Source organism: Amblyomma americanum, chromosome 1, assembly GCF_052857255.1.
Source record: "Amblyomma americanum isolate KBUSLIRL-KWMA chromosome 1, ASM5285725v1, whole genome shotgun sequence".
NCBI classification, from domain to species: domain Eukaryota; kingdom Metazoa; phylum Arthropoda; class Arachnida; order Ixodida; family Ixodidae; genus Amblyomma; species Amblyomma americanum.
Window position 1 is genome coordinate 194037806 of NC_135497.1, and position 19034 is coordinate 194056839.

The window sequence follows — 19034 nt, forward strand, 5'->3', positions numbered from 1 at the left end:
ACACTGGGACATCCCGCCATTAACAAAACAAAAAGTAAAGAAAGTTTTAGGAGCAATGAAAAGGGGAAAAGCAGCTGGTAAGGATCAGGTAACAGCAGATCTGTTGAAGGACGGAGAGGAGATTGTGCTAGAAAACTAGCCACCCTGTATACACAATACCTTATGACTTCAAGCGTACCAGATAACATCATCTTAATTCATATGAAAGGAGACGTCAAGAACTTGAAGATTTACAGACCGATCAGCTTACTGTGTGTTGCATATAAGGTATTTCCTAAGGTAATTGCTATTAGAGTCAGGACAACTTTGGACATCAATCAACCAAATGACTAGTCAGGCTTTTGTAAAGGGCACTCTGGTAGATCATATTCATATTAGTATCAATGAGGTGATAGAGAAGTGCACAGGGTATAACCAGCCTCTATATATAGTCTGTATAGATTACCAGAAAGCATTTGACTCAGTTGAAACTTTAGCAGTCATACAGGCATTGCAGAATCAGGATGTAGAAGAACTTTATCTAAAAATACTGCAAGATATCTATAATGGGTGCACAGCTACCATAGTCCTCCATAAAGTAAGCAATAAAATTTCAATAAGAAAGGGTATCGGGCAAGGAGACACGATCTCACCAATGCTATTCACTGCCTGTTTTCAGGAGGTATTCAAATGCATGGATTGGAAACAGTTGGGGATAAGAGTTAATAGAGAATACCTTAGTAATCTGCAATTCGCTGATGACATTGCCTTGCTAACTCGCTCTGGAGATGAACTGCAAAATATGATCAATGGGTTAAACAGGCAAAGCAGTAATTTGAGTCTAAAAATTAATATGCAGAAAACCAAAGTAATATTCAACAATCTCGGAAGGGAAATTTTCTTTACAATTGGTAGCGAGGTGCTGGAAGCGGTTAGGAAATCGTCTACTTAGGTCAGGTCGTGACCGCAGATCCGAATCGCGAGAGTAAAATAACTAGAAGAATAAGAATGGGGTGGAGCGCATTTGGCAGGTTCTTTCAGATCATTACATATAGCCCTCGAGAAAAGTATATAACAGCTGTATCTTACCGGTACTCACCCATGGGGCAAGAATGTGCAGGCTAACAAAAAGGGTTCAGCTTCAGTTAAGGACAGCGCAGTAAGCTATGGAAAGAAAAATGATAGGTGTAACGTTAAGAGATAGGAAGAGGGCAGACTGGGTCAAGGATCAAACACGGGTTAATGACATCCTAGTCGAAATCGAGGAAGAAATGGGCGTGGGCAGGGCATGTAATGTGAAGGCAAGATAACCGCTGGTCCTTAAGGGTAAAGGAGCGGATTCCAAGAGAAGGCAAGCGTAGCAGGGAGTGGCAGAAAGTTAAGTGGTCGGGTGAGATTAAGAAGTTTGCAGGCAAAGGGTGGCTGCAACTGGCACAGGACAGGGTTAATTGTAGAGATATGGGAGAGGCCCTTGGCTTGCAGTGGGCATAGTCTGGCTGATTATGATGGTGATTTTGATATTCTTAACTTATCGCGATTCAAGCATTTATGGCAGCTGGGGCCAGATCAGCCTCTGTAGATGCCTAGCAGTCATGTAGTGCTCGTACTTCACATACAATGTACGGTAAAATCTCGTTAATTTGGGCTTCAAGGGAGTGGAGAAAATGTCCGAATTATCCGAATGTGAAATTTTTGAGTGGCCCCTTAAGACTGCCAAAAACCATTCGCGTGAAAGCGAGATTTATTTGGTGGAAGCCTGGACGATAGTTACATCCTTTTAAGAGAAAACTGTGTGACGACAGTGATTTCTTGCAGTTCTGACATATGTTTTAATTCGTGTGCACACTATCGGCAGTGGTGGAAGCAGAACTGCTCCACAATGTTAAGGGTCTCCGCAGCTTCTTTCAGTGTCCGAAATGATAGCGCTGGAGCTTCTTCGTATGTGGCATCACATGTAAGGAGGCTTCACCGCACAAAAGTGGCACCAACACGTGACTAGCGCAGAGTTGCGGTGTGCTGGAATAACGGAAATACCACGCGGACGGAAGCAAGAGAATTGCACATTAGCGCCTCACTGATATGCGCAGCAGATAGCCACCATCACCGTGGCTGGCAGCGAAGCTCCGAAAACAACACGGCTGGACTTGCTCTCGGCCTATTGACAGGAACCTGCTGACCGTCAACACTACTGCCTTTTCATACACATCGAAGGGGTGCGGGAGACAATGTAATATGCAATCCAGACGTCTGGGCGTATATCTGGATGATCGCCTGTCGGGCTCGTCATATCTCTATACGGCGCCCCTTTGTGGGCCCGTCCGAATAAACGAGCTTCGGACGCCATAGACTTGCATGGGCGTTTGGCGGCACTCCGGCGGCAGTTGGAGTTATCAAATTTCTGAATTAACATAGGCCAAATTAATTAGTTTTACTGTATTCACCAGAGCACAGCACTGCAGTGTTGGCATCAGCGCTAATGTAGTCATCCCAGGCGTCACTCGGCCAGCTGTGTGTCGATGCGTTGACACAAATTCACATGCGTCTGATCACATCGGTTTCCGACAGTGTCATCTGTTGTTCCTGGGCCTATGCAGCGGCGGAGGTAGCGCAGCCACATCCACACCACATACAGCGTGGTTTGCATGCGGGAGCATCTAATAGCATGGTTTCGTTTTCACACCTTCGGTTCGCAACAGGGTTTGGGCCCAGTCCAGCGAAACCGGTACACGGGGGCAAAGCATGCTACGTGTCGTCGTGAATGTTGCATTTTGGGTGGCATTCCATAGCCAGCAGTTTGTCTTCAGGCATCTCGCGCGAGATAGCATGAAAAGGATGGCACCGCTCACACTACAGCTCAGGTTGTTGCTGTTGTGTCTGTTTCGTGAGCGGTCTTGTTGCATTTTTGCCAGTAATGCCTCGAACCTCCAATAATTGACAGCTATCACTCCTCCGGTTAGAAGGTATCTGCATGGTCATCTTACAATGCCTCGTGGCAGCATTCAGTAAGCTCCTTTGTCGTTTGAGCATTAATTAAGTCGAACTGTGATATTGGGTTTTTAATTGCACTAACACTTTTAGTGACTATTCCCCGCATTTAGCTGTTTTGTGTGTTTTGTTTGTCTAAATCCAGTTTTGTGGCAGGCTGCTCATCGTGTCAGGCGGCAGCTCAATTAATTGTGACAGATTGCTCAGTAAGAGCAACCTGGATCACAACCCAACCAAAGTTTCATTGATGGCAGCACCGGCCATAGAAGGGCAGTGACGCTTCGCTTGACCGCTGCACCACTACGCCAGGAGTGGTAGAAAGACTCGCAGGGATCTGTGAATGGAGAAGATGACCAATTTTACATTTGTGGACATTAACCCATTATTGTTATCCGAGCAACTGCCATCTGTGAACACTGGATCTGAACACCGGAATCGATGTTAAAACTGAACTGCTAGTGCACCTAATTCGCATTTGGCCAAACTACGCAAATCGACCATCATTGTTTTTTCTCTGAATGTAATCATTATCCAAAGAAATGTAAACAGGGTATTCGTCTACAAAATAAAGCTTATTACTATTGTACTAGCCTATACTACTACATGACTCCCTCTCCCTTGTTGAATGCCTGGTCAGCCTTATAGTTATAGTAAATTATAAATTATGCTGATAATGGCTGCAAACAACATTTGTTTGCAGTACATATCTATGCTTTTTTTTTCATATCTGTGTTTTGTGGAAAAGCATCTGTCTTTAGTTTGAACTACGTACACTGATATTGGAATTATTTGAAAATATTCTAACCTCTTCGAAAATATTCAATTTGCTTTGCAACCAATAATTTGGTATTCGCACACCTCCACTTTTTAGTTTTTCTACCACCTTGAGCGACTGTCCACCTGAACTGTATAGTTTCAGTGCAGTTTTTTTTTTTACTTCAAGTTCGTTACAATTTTCAGTGCAACTGCATTCACATTCACTCCCATGTCTATCTTGCAGTTGACCAGTTTGCTACTGACATCAGTGTCCTTTCTCCGTGCCTCTGCTTTCTTATCCACTTACAGGGCACTCAAAAGTTCACACCTGTGATGAAGTCTCGCCTCCTTTGACTTCTCAGAGTGGTTTCGTTTTCTCATTTTCTGCCAGTGGCCTTTCTTGCAACAAGAACAGCACTTGGATATCAGCGCTGTATAGTTTTGCTTTTTTCATATGTCTCTCATGCACTGGCTTTAGCCGTGTGCCAGCTTTGTCCTGCTAACCACTTTGCTGAGTTCTAGCACGGTGGAGCTCTGATGTGAACCCGGCGCATAGCATTGATGGGCTCATCGCTAGAAAAATTTTCGCCTTACCATGGCCTGCTGCTCTCTATCAGTCCTTCAATACTGCTATCTCTGAGAACAGGGTTGCTCTAATGCCTCTGACAACTTGGCATCCTGCTAGCCCACAATCAGGCAGTCACACACTTATTCATCTTGGAACACCGTTGGAACACCAGTCTATGGAAGAGCTGTTATGGATGTCTCCACTGTTTCCCTGGTTCCTTGCATGCTCTTATGAAGCTTTGTCCACTCGTAAATCACATTTTCTTTTTAAGGCGAAAACTGTCCGGTGTCAGCGGCGTCGTCATATGTGCAAAGCCTTTGCCTGCTTACTGTCCCCCTCTCCCCTTGAAGGGGAAAGGGGGAGACGTTGGACTAACAATGGCTAAGACTACAGCAGACCTGTGCGCAAAATAGGCCGCCTCCTAAAGAACTACCTACACACAGACCTGCCTGCAAGACAGCAGCCCTGTGCACAGTATAGACAGCCTCCCAAAGGACTATCTGTGCACAAATTAGGTTTTTGGGAGCTAATGAGTAATCGGAATTGGAATGGAATTCAGAATTGGAATAGGTTGGCAAGTAAAAGATGAATCCAGTCGCATATCCTCTTCATTAATTGTGTTGATTGCTCCCAAATTTTTTTTAGTGAGAAAGCACTATTTCACTAGCAAACCCGAAAAACCCAAGGAATGTGTGAAGCATTAATTTTTGACGGAGTGCCAGCGGCAGAGGCCTTGCGCAGCTGCTCCATCAATGTGCGGAACCGGCACGCCCCCCACTCCCCGCACATGGTTACCACTAGTGACTACCTATAAGGGGCAAACCCGAACCCCCTTCCCGCACGTGGCTGCCGATAGCGGCTGAAAATAGCTTGCCTTTGAGGCGGTGTTGCCTCAACTTGTTTTCACCCTTCCTACTCCTATGATATAGTTTTTTTTTTATATTGTTGGTCAGCGTGTCAAGCTTTTGTCCACTTTTCCTCTGAGACAGTAAAAGTAGAACATCCACTTGAGCTGCTTCATCTCATTTGAACAGCCACAAGTCACATGTATCTCGTGAAGTGATGAGACTGTGTTGTCCACTGTTCCAGCCACTGGTAGCCGACCTATGTTGGTGGCATGAAACCAAAGTATGGCTAGCCGGGTCATTGCTTGCCTGCCACCATGCTCTCTTCTTCACTTTCACCGTTGCCTTTGCTGATTGCCGTCCTGGCAGCCTTCTCACTTCTTGTGGCTATATCTTGCTCTTTGGTTCAAGCCACACACATGAAGCTCTTGGTTCTTGTACCACTAATAATCTGACTACACTGATGGTATGAAACTAAAGTTTGACTGGTCACGCTCTTGTTCACATATTGCCAAGCAGTCTTCCCAGCCATGTTTACCAGTACCTTGCCTTGAATGTGACGTCATTAGACTTCATATCGTGAGATTTCGCGCCCTGCTAATGTTGGTCACAAAAGTCGCTGATTGATCGAGAGGGCAATGACATCACAAAGTCACGGGACCACGATGCAAAACTGAAAAACAAGGGGAAACACGCAGCTGGGGAAAGGTGAGACAAGTAGGTTAGAACATGTTGGCAGCCAAGGTGGCCCCTGCGTCAGTGTGCAGCTGCTCATCATTGAATTTGGACGTGCGTCGGGCAGCTACCTATTATTATTATGAGTGTCCCTACTGCTGCAGGGAACACAGACTTACTCCCAAATACTTCTACAGCAGCGGTTCTAATGCTGTCACATACCGCTCTTAGGTTAAGTGTCTCCATAATTTTTTTTCTTGCCGAAGCTTCAGCATTCGATGTAGGTGTGACTCGTCGCATTATCGTTTACTGCAATTGGCCCTGGTCTTGAACCTCTTTTCTGATGCCAAGTTGGAGCTTGTGTTGGTTGTAATGTTTGGGTGTACATCAACAGGGCTGAAGTAAACGTTGTGAGTTAGTTTGCCTCACTGCCAAATGGCACATCTAGAGTCACTAAATAAAGACTTAGAGTACCGTCACTGCAGCACGGCGGTAAGCAGGGGCGGCCATTTTGTTGTTTATCACTGTTGCCAGATTGCCGCTTTGGCGACCTCACCGCTAACTTTGGCCCGGCCATTTTGTAAACAACGCTGTTAGCCACCCTGCGCTGCGGCGGGGATCGTAGCCGTACGGCATGGAGCCGCTCAGATGCAAACGGTACAGCTGTTGCCTTCAGTTTATGCTTTCGTCGTGCGGAGCTGAAATGCTGCGCGAGGCGCGGAATCCCTGGTCACTGAGTCGGTCACCGGCAGCACTCGCAGCGTCGCAGCACTAGGACTACCACAGTTGCCCGACTGAAAACGCATAAGCCACAAAATGGCAGCTCCCATGAACCGTCGCAGTGTAAACAAATATCACGTGATGCAAACTGACCAATGATCGTGGCGGCGGCACAGAACAATAGGAGAAAAGAGTGCCGGTACTCTAAGTCTTTATTTATTGACTCTAGGCACATCCATTTGGATCTTTTATTGAACATCTTGAACATGAATATTTCCACATTTTGCCTCCACCAAAATGTAACCAGTGTGGCTGGGAATCACTTATGAGTTCATGCTCGGCAGCATGGAATAGCCACTGAGCCACTGCAGTAGGTATCAATCTTGTTTAATTATGCTCATTTGATGGGGTTGCATTGTTTATTACATTTTCTTCTAAGGCCTGTGAGAATGAGACTGCCTTTTTCATGCATTCTGTGGTTTCCAAATAACTCCAACAATGAGAAAAGTGTTCAGTGCATTAACGAAGTATTAAAATATTATAAATGTGTGCAGTGAAGAATAAAATGGCATTTTCTACACTTTTTTATTATTAGCGCTGAAAGGGTTGATGGTGGCCAGTGTTTCAAGGGCCCTTGCCACAACTGGCATTGCTCATGTTCTGCAGTGTATTTGTACATTATTTTTGCAGTGGTCATGTTCAGGCATAAAACTGCAAAGTGGTGATAGTATGACGCATCAGTGATGTTACTATGGTGTACTAGATCAGGGGTAGTTGGTTGAGGGAAGGGTAGACGGTGTGCCTGCGCCGACAGATGGCACTGCCGCTCCCTTCACCTGGCACGCACGCGCGCACTGCCAGCAGCGCAGTGAGTAGTTTGCGTATAAGGCAGACATGCTGAGATGGTTATTTGGACTCGCTAATTTTTAGCCTTGTCTGAGATCGCTGTGGACGAAAGTCAAAAAGATAAAATTTATTCTTTTTTATGAAGACACTTGTAACAAAACCTCGACTGATGTGGTAGGTGTGCGAGCAAGTTTCCTAGTTTGCTGCAGATGACATGGGCACACAAGACGAGAGCATACAGAAAACCGTATTGCGTTAGAAAAAGACGCAACGATTTTGTTGACAATGATGAAGACATATTTATGTGTTAGCACGCAGATGGATTAGGTGAAGCTAATCACCGTGTTATCTACATACCTCTGCTCACATTCGCAAGCCTTGCTGTCTCCCGTGTTGCACTTACGTGCGCGATTCCGCCTTTTGATGATCAAGTAAGTGCTTTCACGCGATTACACAGAAGACCAGAATTAAGCTTATTGGTACTGCATGAGTAGTACACTCAAGTGTACTGGGAAAAATAATTGTTTACAAGGGATGTGATGTACGTCGCAGCTAGATGCCAACTGTGATGCGCTACTGTGTTTGGTGGTTGTCGTTTTTCAGTATATTATTTTTCATAGTGGTAATTTTTTTTTTTTTTGATAATTGCAATAGGCTAAGATAAGCGACGCCATGGAAGCTACTCAGCGCTCATATAAAGTTAGAGACGGTGGTAGTACTGTGCGAATTTGTATCACAAGCGCCAAATCATAGCTGAGTATAAAAAAACAGGTACGTACAGGGCAAAATATGGGTACCACTCGTACACCCGAGTGTCTCCTAAAATATGTGCTGCTAACTGCAACTGAAATAGATAACATGCTTATACTTCGTCCTTTTATTGTATCATGTTTAAGCAAATCTAGAGGCCTAGATAAAGCATGCGGCATCTACAAGGGTCTTAATTTCTTGCAGTCTTGGAAGGAAGATGCTTTATCCAATCACAACATATTAAAGTCGAGCTAACTATAATATGGCATTACTCGGTATATGGTGAACTATATATTGAACAAAAGTAATCACATTTAAGGTATTAAAAATTCTTTATAATGCATGGCATATCCTCGCGTGATGCCCAATCGGAAACTCCGAAAAAACTTAGCGATGGAGTAATTTTTGCTCATGTTTTTCATGTGTTCAGACGATCCTAATGTATATTTACTCTTTAACCATTAGCAGTGAATTGACGATATTATGCCAGCAGAAAATGCCAAAAAAATGCTCATCTTATAGTTTGAATAAAATTGTGACATTTCCAAGAATCAACCACATATGCGATATGCATAAAAGCGAGAGCAATTGCTCCGAAGTTGTTTCATTATGATTCTTTTATAAGAGATGGAATGGAGAGGTCTGAAATTCACTCGGCGATCGCTCCTTTGTAATGTTTCCAAATGTGTTTTAATTGCAGAATGCTTGATGGGAACCCACTGGCAACAAAGTTGTTCTGGCTCAGAAGGCACACACGTATATTTGACAGAATTTTTGCTGCTGCGTCTGACTGAAGAAAAGGGCAGGCGCTACGCTGTTCCTTGCCTGCAGGTTCCCTGATAGTATATCCCCTTCAGGCGCTGGGTCCACTTATGTGGACGCGACCTAAGTCTACTCCTATTTTCGTACCCAAGGCAAATTTTCACCTTTGAGTGCTGCGCTGTTACCATTTTGACCCTTCTTGTCAAGTTTTTGGCGCCATCTCTCGCAGCTACTGCGAAATGCGTTTGTAAAATAAAAAAAAGAAATTATGTGCATCACGTCATTTTTTGGCGGGATGAGTAAATAGCTTTTCTTTTCGCATTCTGTCTTTACAAATGATCGTGAACGATACAATTTATGGCTCGGAATGTTTCGATAGGATAATGTAGGAACTGCACACCTAGTTTCATCGTCATAGACGAAGAAAAAGTGCTGCGGTGGACGTTCAGAGTGGCGCGTCCACAAATATGGACATGGCACCTTAATGCCGAAAATGCGTTTTCTCCCCACAACACGCAGTTTTTTTGTGGAGGTTTGGTACGAAATGGGCTTACTGCTTACGGGCGTTGAAAGCTATGCTTGTACAAAGAGACTGTTGGACGACTCCAGCGCTGAAGCGTCTTTCATGAAAATAGTCGATAGAGAAGAACCTTAGACCACCTGTGCTAGATGTAGAACTCATTAATCCGAAAGAAGCAAAAATTTTCAGTGGCGGTCAGTACATTTTTTCTCTATCGTTTTGAAAATTTCGCTGCGGTTTTTAGCAAGAATCATTACATTTTGTATGAAACCCGAGACAGAGAAAAATACAAATTGGTAGCACTACACAAGGGGGATGAAAAAGGGGAACCCGTGCCCTCGCACCATGGTCAGTTCTGAGCTGGACGCTCAGCTCCAAGGCTACAAAACAGCAATCAGCACATTGGTAGAGGCGAGGGGACAGTTTTTTTCAGGTCTTTGACATAAACTGAGCAAGCAGCAACCTTGAAAAATGATTTCTCATTTTTGCAAAAACTTGTGTAAAACAGGCCGCAAGATGCTATCTCTCTCTCCCTTTCCACCTGTGCTCAGATCACTCGCGGCTCTTCCATGCAGCCGGACTTGAAGCATTAGTTGTGATGTAAGCAACCATTGGCCCTAACTTCCGAACACGTTATTTACGCAACGGTGCCGAAAGCCATGTTCGGTGCTCGAAATACCGAATTTTCATCTGCCTGTCGTCACAGAATGACTGCTTTTATATGTTTTGTAAGTCATGGACTGCAGAATAATTCCCTGAAGCGTATATTCTCACAGCTAATCATTTATTCATGTCTATTAAGCAGCTAGAAAAGGCAAGCAAATGTAGCAGTGTTTACGTTCATGTATCAGCTTTAGACGCCATGTCCACAAATGTGGACGCGAATAAAATATTATTAAATATGAATATTTTTGTATAATTTTTTGTGCACCACTTCTGCTTAGTCTACTGATCGTCATTTACGCAAAAAAAAAAGAATTTTCCTTTCAGCAAATTTAATTGGCGCCTGAAGGGGATATATACACCTTTGATATGCAGCTATCACATACATAAATTTATCCGCAAAGCTTGTCCGAAGTCACTCCTGCATGCGACGTCCCTTCATCACCGAAGAATAAATTTGAAGCATTTTCTCGTTCTTTGCTAAGTCTTATATCTGCGGGTGACACAATTCTTGTTCCGACAAAATTCACTTACACGACACATTGAAAATGCGCATAAAAGTACAGCGTGCTCCCCATGTAAACAAGCCGGCAACCATCGCAGCGCACTCAGGAGGTCGAGAGGGCCGCCAAGTAAAAGCACAGCAGCGCCGCCGCGTGGCAGCTAGAGATTTTGGCGGTGTCTGCCTGACGTGCTCCGCTGGCGCAGGCCTTCCCACACCCCACTACCCCTAATCTAGTACACTATAGTTATACTGCAGTTTCAGACCTTTTCAGAAGCATTAACAGTGTTTCCATGCCACCCATGGTGATTCTGGAAGCCACAAAAAACCAAGCTGCAAACATTAAATTCCTCCCTACACAGCATACAGCGGCGGTAAATCAAACGTCAGCAAAGGTGGCTTCACTGCATTGCAGTGCTGTCACGTTAAAAACAGGACTCCACAACTAACGTTATCGCTGTTTTCACCATCTTCGCTGCATGCTGCTGGTTCTGGGGCACCATCGACAGGTGTGAGAGGTGCAAATGGGTGCCGACTGCCTGGCTACTAACTGTTCATACTGCTATATCTTACGGGACGTTGTTGGCACGATCAAGATAAAGCAGGAACGCTTTCCACATTACCATCAGTCACTTGTGGAGTGAGGCAAAACCTGCAACCTGCATTTGAGTGGGCACAGCTTGGTGCTCAGCAGTTCGATATATCCGTTTTGCTGTCAACTGCATTCGATATATAAAGTTAGAATTGCATGTGTTTGTCAAAAATAAGAATATTCCGGAAAAGTTCGATATAGCCAATAATTCGTAATATCTGTGTTTCTTATATCAAGGTTTAACTGTACCATATGGTGATGTATGTTAATGTATATTAATGTCTTATGCATCATTACAGAGAAGAAAACATACAACTAAAATTCGATGTATATAGTCCTTTAACCTTTTGAGGCACCATGTTTTGTTTTCATATAAAACAAAATATTTTTCCACCTTATTAGTATACTCATACCTCAAGAAAGACAATTTGTTAGTTTTCCAGCACAAAATGCCAGGGGATAAAACTTGACATCAGTATGCAAAGTATTGTACAAATTGTCACAGTGGTTGTAAATACTAGCATTGATGTGCCAGGATTTGTCATGTAAACTCCTGCGGGATCGTCAAATAATGTTCTTTTTCGAAGATGAGTACTGACGCAGAAATTAAGAAAAAAAAATTTTGATTTTGTTGCTGGTGGTAATTCTGTCTGCATAAAAACGGTGGACAGTGTAGTTCCCAGCTCACTTTTTTATAAAATATTATTTACTGTGTTCGCTATATGACATAAAAAAACAACTTATTTTTAACAAATCGTTGCTAAATTCATCTGAAACAAAGGTATCACTGCTAAGTGCAGCAAACTCTCGGATAAAGCTGGAGTTTATTGTGGACACAGTTCTGTACAAAGCTGCTGAAAGGGTTAAAATGCTGAAGTTCTCTTGTACAACTTTATATTTACGAGACTCGGACACTTTGGCAAAAAAAGAAAAATGTTTGAGGAAGTAATCTTACACAGTGTATAAACTGTTGCCACTCATGCTTTCTTTTTGTTTTTGCAGGACAGCCTCTTCATTTGCATCATTTCATTCCATCAAGATAATTGCATGTTGGGACAACATCCTCATTCATTCATGTGTACAAGACCCAATTGGATTTTAAAAAACCATATTCCAAGGCACGGAACTTCTCTGTACAGTGTGAAAATTTTGTTACTTTTTTCTTGTCATGTTTGTTTTTTGCAAAAAAAGTGTGTAGAAATAAAAGTTTGGTTCATAAATTGTTTGCCTTCTGTCCTTTTTTGCGGTATCACTAGTATAAGCACGTACGTATTGCATTTTAGCTGTAAGGCGGGGGTCCCATGCTTTTGCAGCCACTGGCCATTTTTCATGATGCTTGCGTGATCGCTGTAGTCTTTCCGCTTATGATAGAAAAAAAAGTTTTAGCTCATTAAAAAGATAGATGTATTTAGGTTTTGGTATTGGTCTCTTTTAGAGGGCCACTTCTGAATAACTATGCACTGGAGCCAAAAACCGCTCAATCAATACAGAAATTACCATTTCTTTAAACACTGCAGAAGCCCCCCTTTTTTTTGGTGTAGTAGTTTTTTCATAAAACTTCATGCAAGCAGGCAAGTCGAACAAAAGTACTGTTTTATGCACTACATTTCTTGCCCACTGCACTCGTGGCAACAATGATTGCTATTAACAATGCACACGATTGAAATACATCTATCTTTTTAATGAGCTAAAATTAATAGTTTTCTGTCATAAGCAGAAGAAACAAAAGCGATCACGCAAACATTATGAAAATGGCGAGTGGCCACAAAAGCATGGGACCCTTAAAGGAACACAAAGGACAAAAAAGAAGTTGACTGTATCTTCCTTTGGTAGTGCGTTGCATACATTTCATCTCTGTTTTGACAATGTGCCCTTTCTTCTTTATTCAGAGATGCCCCACTTTGCCAAAGGCGTGTAAGAAGGGGGGGGGGGTTACAACTTCGATAAGAACAGATCTTCATTAGCACAACACACTTGGTTACAAGGCAGTCGGTTGCACTTTGTTATGGTTCCCGCAATTGGCATAAAAGCTTGTGTTAGTCTAATATTCTCGAATTTTGAAGTCATGATCAGTTATTTTATATATATATATAGTGTGTTTGTTAATACCAGTCTTATTGCTATTTATTTGAAATGACTATTTCAAGTGCAATGTTCTTCAGCAAGAGGAGAGCGCTTCCCATTCCAGCTCACTTTTCATTTTAGTGCAGCTCTCCCTTTGCTGGTACTGCCCCAGAAGAAACCTTGCCGCTGTATTCATTCCATTTTATCAATCAAGGTTTTCTGGTGTGAATCCCAAACGGAACACTTGTACTCCAGGATCAATCAAACAAATGAAATATAGGTAAAAGGTAAATGAAAGGATAAAAGGTGCGGTTTTCAGAATTCGTTGAATGAAATTTTGTGCTCTGGCAGCCTTTACAACTACATTATTCACATGGTCATTCCAGAACAATCAGTCGAAAAAGTCACATCCAAATATTTATACTTAGATTGGTGATCAGTGTTCAAAAAATAGAAAAATAGTCTCTCTCTCTCTCTCTCTCTCTGTCTGTGTGTGTGTGTGTGTGTGTGTGTGTGTGTGTGTGTGTGTGTGTGTGTGTGTGTGTGTGTGTGTGTGTGTGTGTGTGTGTGTGTGTGTGTGTGTGTGTGTGTGTGTGTGTGTGTGTGTGTGTGTGTGTGTGTGTGTGTGTGTGTGTGTGTGTGTGTGTGTGTGTGTGTGTGTGTGTGTGTGTGTGTGTGTGTGTGTGTGTGTGTGTGTGTGTGTGTGTGTGTGTGTGTGTGTGTGTGTGTGTGTGTGTGTGTGTGTGTGTGTGTGTGTGTGTGTGTGTGTGTGTGTGTGTGTGTGTGTGTGTGTGTGTGTGTGTGTGTGTGTGTGTGTGTGTGTGTGTGTGTGTGTGTGTGTGTGTGTGTGTGTGTGTGTGTGTGTGTGTGTGTGTGTGTGTGTGTGTGTGTGTGTGTGTGTGTGTGTGTGTGTGTGTGTGTGTGTGCGCGCGCGTGTGTGTGTGTGTGCGCGCGCGTGTGTGTGTGTGTGTGTGCGCGCCGCGCGCGCGCGTGCGCGTGCGTGCGTGCGTGTGTGTGTGTTGGACAGATGGGCACATTGTTTTCAGTTTAGTTGCATTTTGCACTTCTCGCACCATGAAACTATGTTAGTATGACTAGTCTGCACATCAATAGAATACTGTTCAGTTTTAATTTTTTTATGCACGACGCAGGCATCTGCGAACAGATGTAATTGTTACGATATCCCGGCAGGAATATCGCTAATATAAACTAAAAATAATAGCGGCCCTAAAACGGAACACCCAATCTGACCTCGACACAAGGATAAGTAGTACCGTTCAGTATTACACATTGTCGACACTGGGACATATAATTGGCGATCCAGTTGCACACTTCCTGATTAATATTTGCCACGTGAAGTTTGTGAAGCAGCAATGGGTGACGAGCCATGTTGAAGGCCTTTCAAAAATCTAAAAAACACAGTCTGTTTGCCCATTTTCATCCGCCTCGGACACTAAGTCGTGGTAGAACCGAATCAGTTGTGTTGTGCAGGTCAGGCCGTTACGAAACCCACGTTGATCATCAACTAATAATAAGTGTTTCATTATTTCTTTGTATAAAATATGTTCACATATTTTTCACGAGATAGATGTTAATGAAATAGGCCTATAATTGTTTGACTTTTTTTGGAAACGCCCTTATGAACCAGAACTACATGTGCCATTTTCCAATCATCCAGTAGCACGCCAGTAGAAAGAGATTTAGTGTATATCAGACAAAGGAATCATGATGCATTCAGCCAGGCACAACACATAAATATGCGAGGAGAAATGCCATCTGGGCCAGGCACCTTGGTTTCGTCTATACTTGTTAACAATGATTCAATATCACTCACACTGAGCCCGGCATGTGGCATTAATGGCACAGTACTGACTTAGTGGTTTTCACTCCACATATTTTGGGTGGCTTGCACTCACCTGCAGCAGCTCAATTAATGGCTTCAACTTGCACTTTAACTTTCCAGTGAGCAGGCCACAAGTAGTGAAGTGATACATGAGTTTGATCTGGAGGACGGAAGAGGCCAAGAACTGACTGGTAATGCATGGCAGTTCCACTGGTTGTACCAGAGCAATTTTCAGCCTTTATTACCTTGTGGGTATGAGATTTTGTATTGGTAGATAAGCGATTCCACATCGAATTGACCACACCTTCTCGGAACAAAACAAGCTGCTGTGAATCAACTGGTTGAATTCTGGATCTAATCAAATTCTGCTGTAATTAGCGTAGACATTTTCTTTGTAAAGCTTAAACATCTAACTTTACCTAAAAAATATATGACCATTTATAGCATGCAGACCAGTCATTTCATGCTTTGTAAGGAATTCATTATGCACTTTGTGTCATTGGGTAGATTATTGTTATGTAAATGCTTATCCTGAAGGAAGGAAAGGTGCAATAGCTATTGTGTCGCTCTAGGTGGACACTTCAACAGCTCCGTGCGGTAAGGATTGAAGGAGGGAGTGCCCACCGCGGTGGCACGGTGGTCGGCGCTCAGCTGCTGAGCCCGAGCTCGTGGGATCAATCCAGGCCGCCGCGGCCGGGTTTTGATGGAGGTGAGTAGCAAAAACGCCCGTGTGCTTTCTGATATAATTGTGCACGGCAAAGAAATCAAGGTGGTTGAAATTTATCCAGAGCCCCCTATTGTGCTTCTTACACCATCCCATACCCATCACGATGTGGTTGAGGCAGTTGAGGGTCACCCAGCTGAAAAGGTCTGTTGGTTCCATTTGGAATTCCAACTGGTATTAAATGGAACCAATTGGAGTTACTGGGTTCCAACTGGCAGTAGCTTGTCCAACTGGTCTTGCCAAGTGGCATTTATTGGAACCAATTGGAGTTACTGGGTTCTAAATGGCAGCAGCTTGTCCTGCTGGTTTTGCCTACTGATGTTAACTGGAGCCAGTGTCACTGAGTTCCAATTGGCTGCAGCTTGTCCAACTGGATAAATCCAATTTGTTCCTGAGGTTCCAATTCGACATTCCAATGGGTTACAGAGGTTTCAGGTGGTCGGTGTCGCGTCAGCTACATATATTGCTTATATTATTGACTTACAACATTGAACTGAAGATATTTCTGTTGAAAAGATATTAGCAGCTTTACTTGCTCGATTGTTTTCATATCATTTCCACGTACCACAACCGCAGGCATGAGAAAATGAAATAATTTCGCTCTACGGACAAGCGTCGCTGGCTCCAGCAGGAGGGTCCTATTAATGGAGTATATAAGTGGAAGCAAAATTGTAATTTGTGGATAAATGTACAATTAAAAACGCGTCCAATTGCATCCGAAAACCTAACTGGCCCCAACTGGAACCAGTGGACTTTTTCAGCTGGGTGAGGTGTCCGTGCACTGTCCACCAACATTTTTAGACAAAAACGTTGGTGTCCACTGACAGTTACCGCAGTTACTGATCCTATCCTTTCCTTTGCTTTCACTTTCAAAGAGGTATGAAAGAAAGAAGCGCTGTGCTGCAGGGGTCAGGATTAATTCTGATCACTTAAAGTGTTGCTTAAACTGCGCTGCCAAGGTGGCACTGCAATTGTTCCATTCGGTGACTCAAAACTGCTTTTGTTAGCCGCTTGGGCCGCTGCAAACGCGAGATCACATTCTGCGCGATTTGATACCCGCGTTTGGCTGACAGCATTCATTGCCTAGCTTCTCTCGGCGTAGCACAGCTGACGCACGGCACGGGCGCCTAGACAGAGCGCAGAGGCTCACGCCATTGAGCGCCTGAAGGTGGCGCGAAAAAGTACTAATAGTAGTACCCAAAACTGGCGCTTATTGGCGTGAGCCTCCGCGCTCTGTCGAAGGCGCACGTGCCGTGCGTCAGCTATCTGAGAAGCTAGGCAGTGAATAATAATAATGAAAATAATAATTGGTTTTGGGGGAAAGGAAATGGCGCAGTAGCTGTCTCATATATCGTTGGACACCTGAACCGCGCCGGAAAGAAAGGGATAAAGAAGGGAGTGAAAGAAGAAAGGAAGAAAGTGGTGCCGTAGTGGAGGGCTCCGGAATAATTTCGACCGCCTGGGGATCTTTAACGTGCACTGACATCGCACAGCACACTGGCGCCTTGGCGAAAAACGCTAATGAATGCTGTCAGCCAAACGCGGGTATCTAATCGCGCAGAATGTGTTCTCGCGTTTGCAGCGGCCCAAGCGTCTAACAAAAGCAGTTTTGAGTCACCGAATGGAACAATTGCAGTGCCACCTTGGCAGCAATACGGGTAAAGTGTACTAGTACACTTTAATACGGGTGTCTTTTTCGTTGCCGCCGTGGTCGGCATTTCATACCGCGTCCTCGGACTCGTCAGCCGAATAATCACTAACCTCAGCGCCAGCCAGTGCTTCTGCTCTGGCAACCTGAAAGGCACAGTGGTGTAAACAAACATGGCGTTGATTTCGTGTGGGCTAATCCTTGTTTTGGGATTTGTTTTGCGTCTAGGGCTTATCTACACACCTGTGGCGAAGCGTGTGTCTGACAGGGTTGAAGTGTCAACGCCTATGAACTCATGGAGACGGGGTAATTGCTTTTTTGTCTTGACCTGACATTTTGTCGCGCTGCCGGCTCTTGCGTTGCTGTTTTGTTGCCTAACGAGCGCTGAACTCTCTTTTTGTCAAATACGACAGTGAGTCCACTATTAAATGCAGCACTGAGTCCATTTCAGCTTGTATTAGTCGTCCGCATCTGGAAAGCAGGTCCTGTTAAACATGTGTCCTGTTTAACAGCTTGTCAAGATGCATTGCTGAGCTAGCCGTCTAATTTTTGGATGAGAAAGAGCACATGACACTTTGCAGAGCATGAAGACGGACCTGCCTTAGCTGCATTTCTGAAAACTGTAAGTGCAGTCTTAGTAAACTTTAAACGAACTGCCGGAGTTGTTACGAAAACATCAGCATTATCGCGCGACGTAACTGCGTCGACGACAAATGGGAAGTAGTCTTTGGAAGGAGTGTATGTGCAAGAAGGCATGTGACGTGGGTTTTTATTCTCCCGTTGATCTCTAGTCACGGAAGGGCTGTACCTTCATCGCATGCAACTGTCGCCCTACGATGGAGATATTTTCCACGAGGTAATTTAAATCTCAATGTGCTCCCAAACGTGAGCTTTCTACCATCTTGACAACGAAACCAATGGCTTAACTATCATTTCAGCCACCTTTGTCCCTCATGGTGTACGACTACTTCACAAAAGCCTTTGACGAGCAATATCTACCTCTTTTGTTCATTGTAAGTGGTGCTTTTTTTTTTAATTGGTCGACGCATTCAGTCCATAATCAAGCCGCTAGGTAAACAGTCTTGAGGTCAAACCATGCCCTGTAGTTTCAGCAGAACATTGTATATATTTATTGCGGCATAATGACTTTCCGTTCCCAATGACAGTGCTGTAATTTTGCATGCGTTTTTTGCTGAAGGGTCACTTCCCATTTTTTCTGACATTAGGCTGAACCATTTTTCTTTTTGTCAGTTAATGATTCCCCTGTTTTGTGTATAATTTGTGGAGAGTGTAATGCTTTGTGTACTCGATGTGTTGTTCTCCTTGACTAAATGAGTGGAGTGATGCCGAAAAACCAGTTTACTACTTGCTAAACAGACATGCTGTGGTTTGTGCTGAGAGTAAGAAACATGCTTTGCTGATATTTTGTTGGTTGCCAGATGTTCAACTGAATGAGGAATGCTCATGCAAATATAATGATGTCTTCTAGGCATGTGACTTGTTGACAGCCCTACTTCTGGCACTTGGTGCTAAAAAATGTGGAAGCTATATGGTAAGTGTTCATTATAGCCCATGTAAAGTGCTCTTTTTTT

At 43.7% G+C, this 19034-nt stretch overlaps 2 protein-coding genes across 2 annotated transcripts in view; both read left to right on the forward strand.

Annotated features, from left to right (window-relative positions):
* vir (VIR_N domain-containing protein) overlaps positions 1-12383 on the forward strand; it is a 254787-nt gene extending 242404 nt beyond the window's left edge. Inside the window, 1 exon segment of the mRNA XM_077648167.1 lies at positions 12166-12383. The gene's annotated coding sequence lies outside the window, so the exon portion shown is untranslated.
* Positions 12384-17587: 5204 nt separating this feature from the next.
* Positions 17588-19034, forward strand: part of PIG-U (phosphatidylinositol glycan anchor biosynthesis class U) — a 38625-nt gene continuing 37178 nt past the window's right edge. The window contains exons 1-4 of the mRNA XM_077648168.1: positions 17588-17748; positions 18234-18298; positions 18381-18455; positions 18932-18994. Of these exons, the coding sequence (XP_077504294.1) occupies positions 17616-17748; positions 18234-18298; positions 18381-18455; positions 18932-18994 (336 nt within the window). The 5' untranslated portion in view covers positions 17588-17615. The remainder of the gene's footprint in view (positions 17749-18233; positions 18299-18380; positions 18456-18931; positions 18995-19034) is intronic.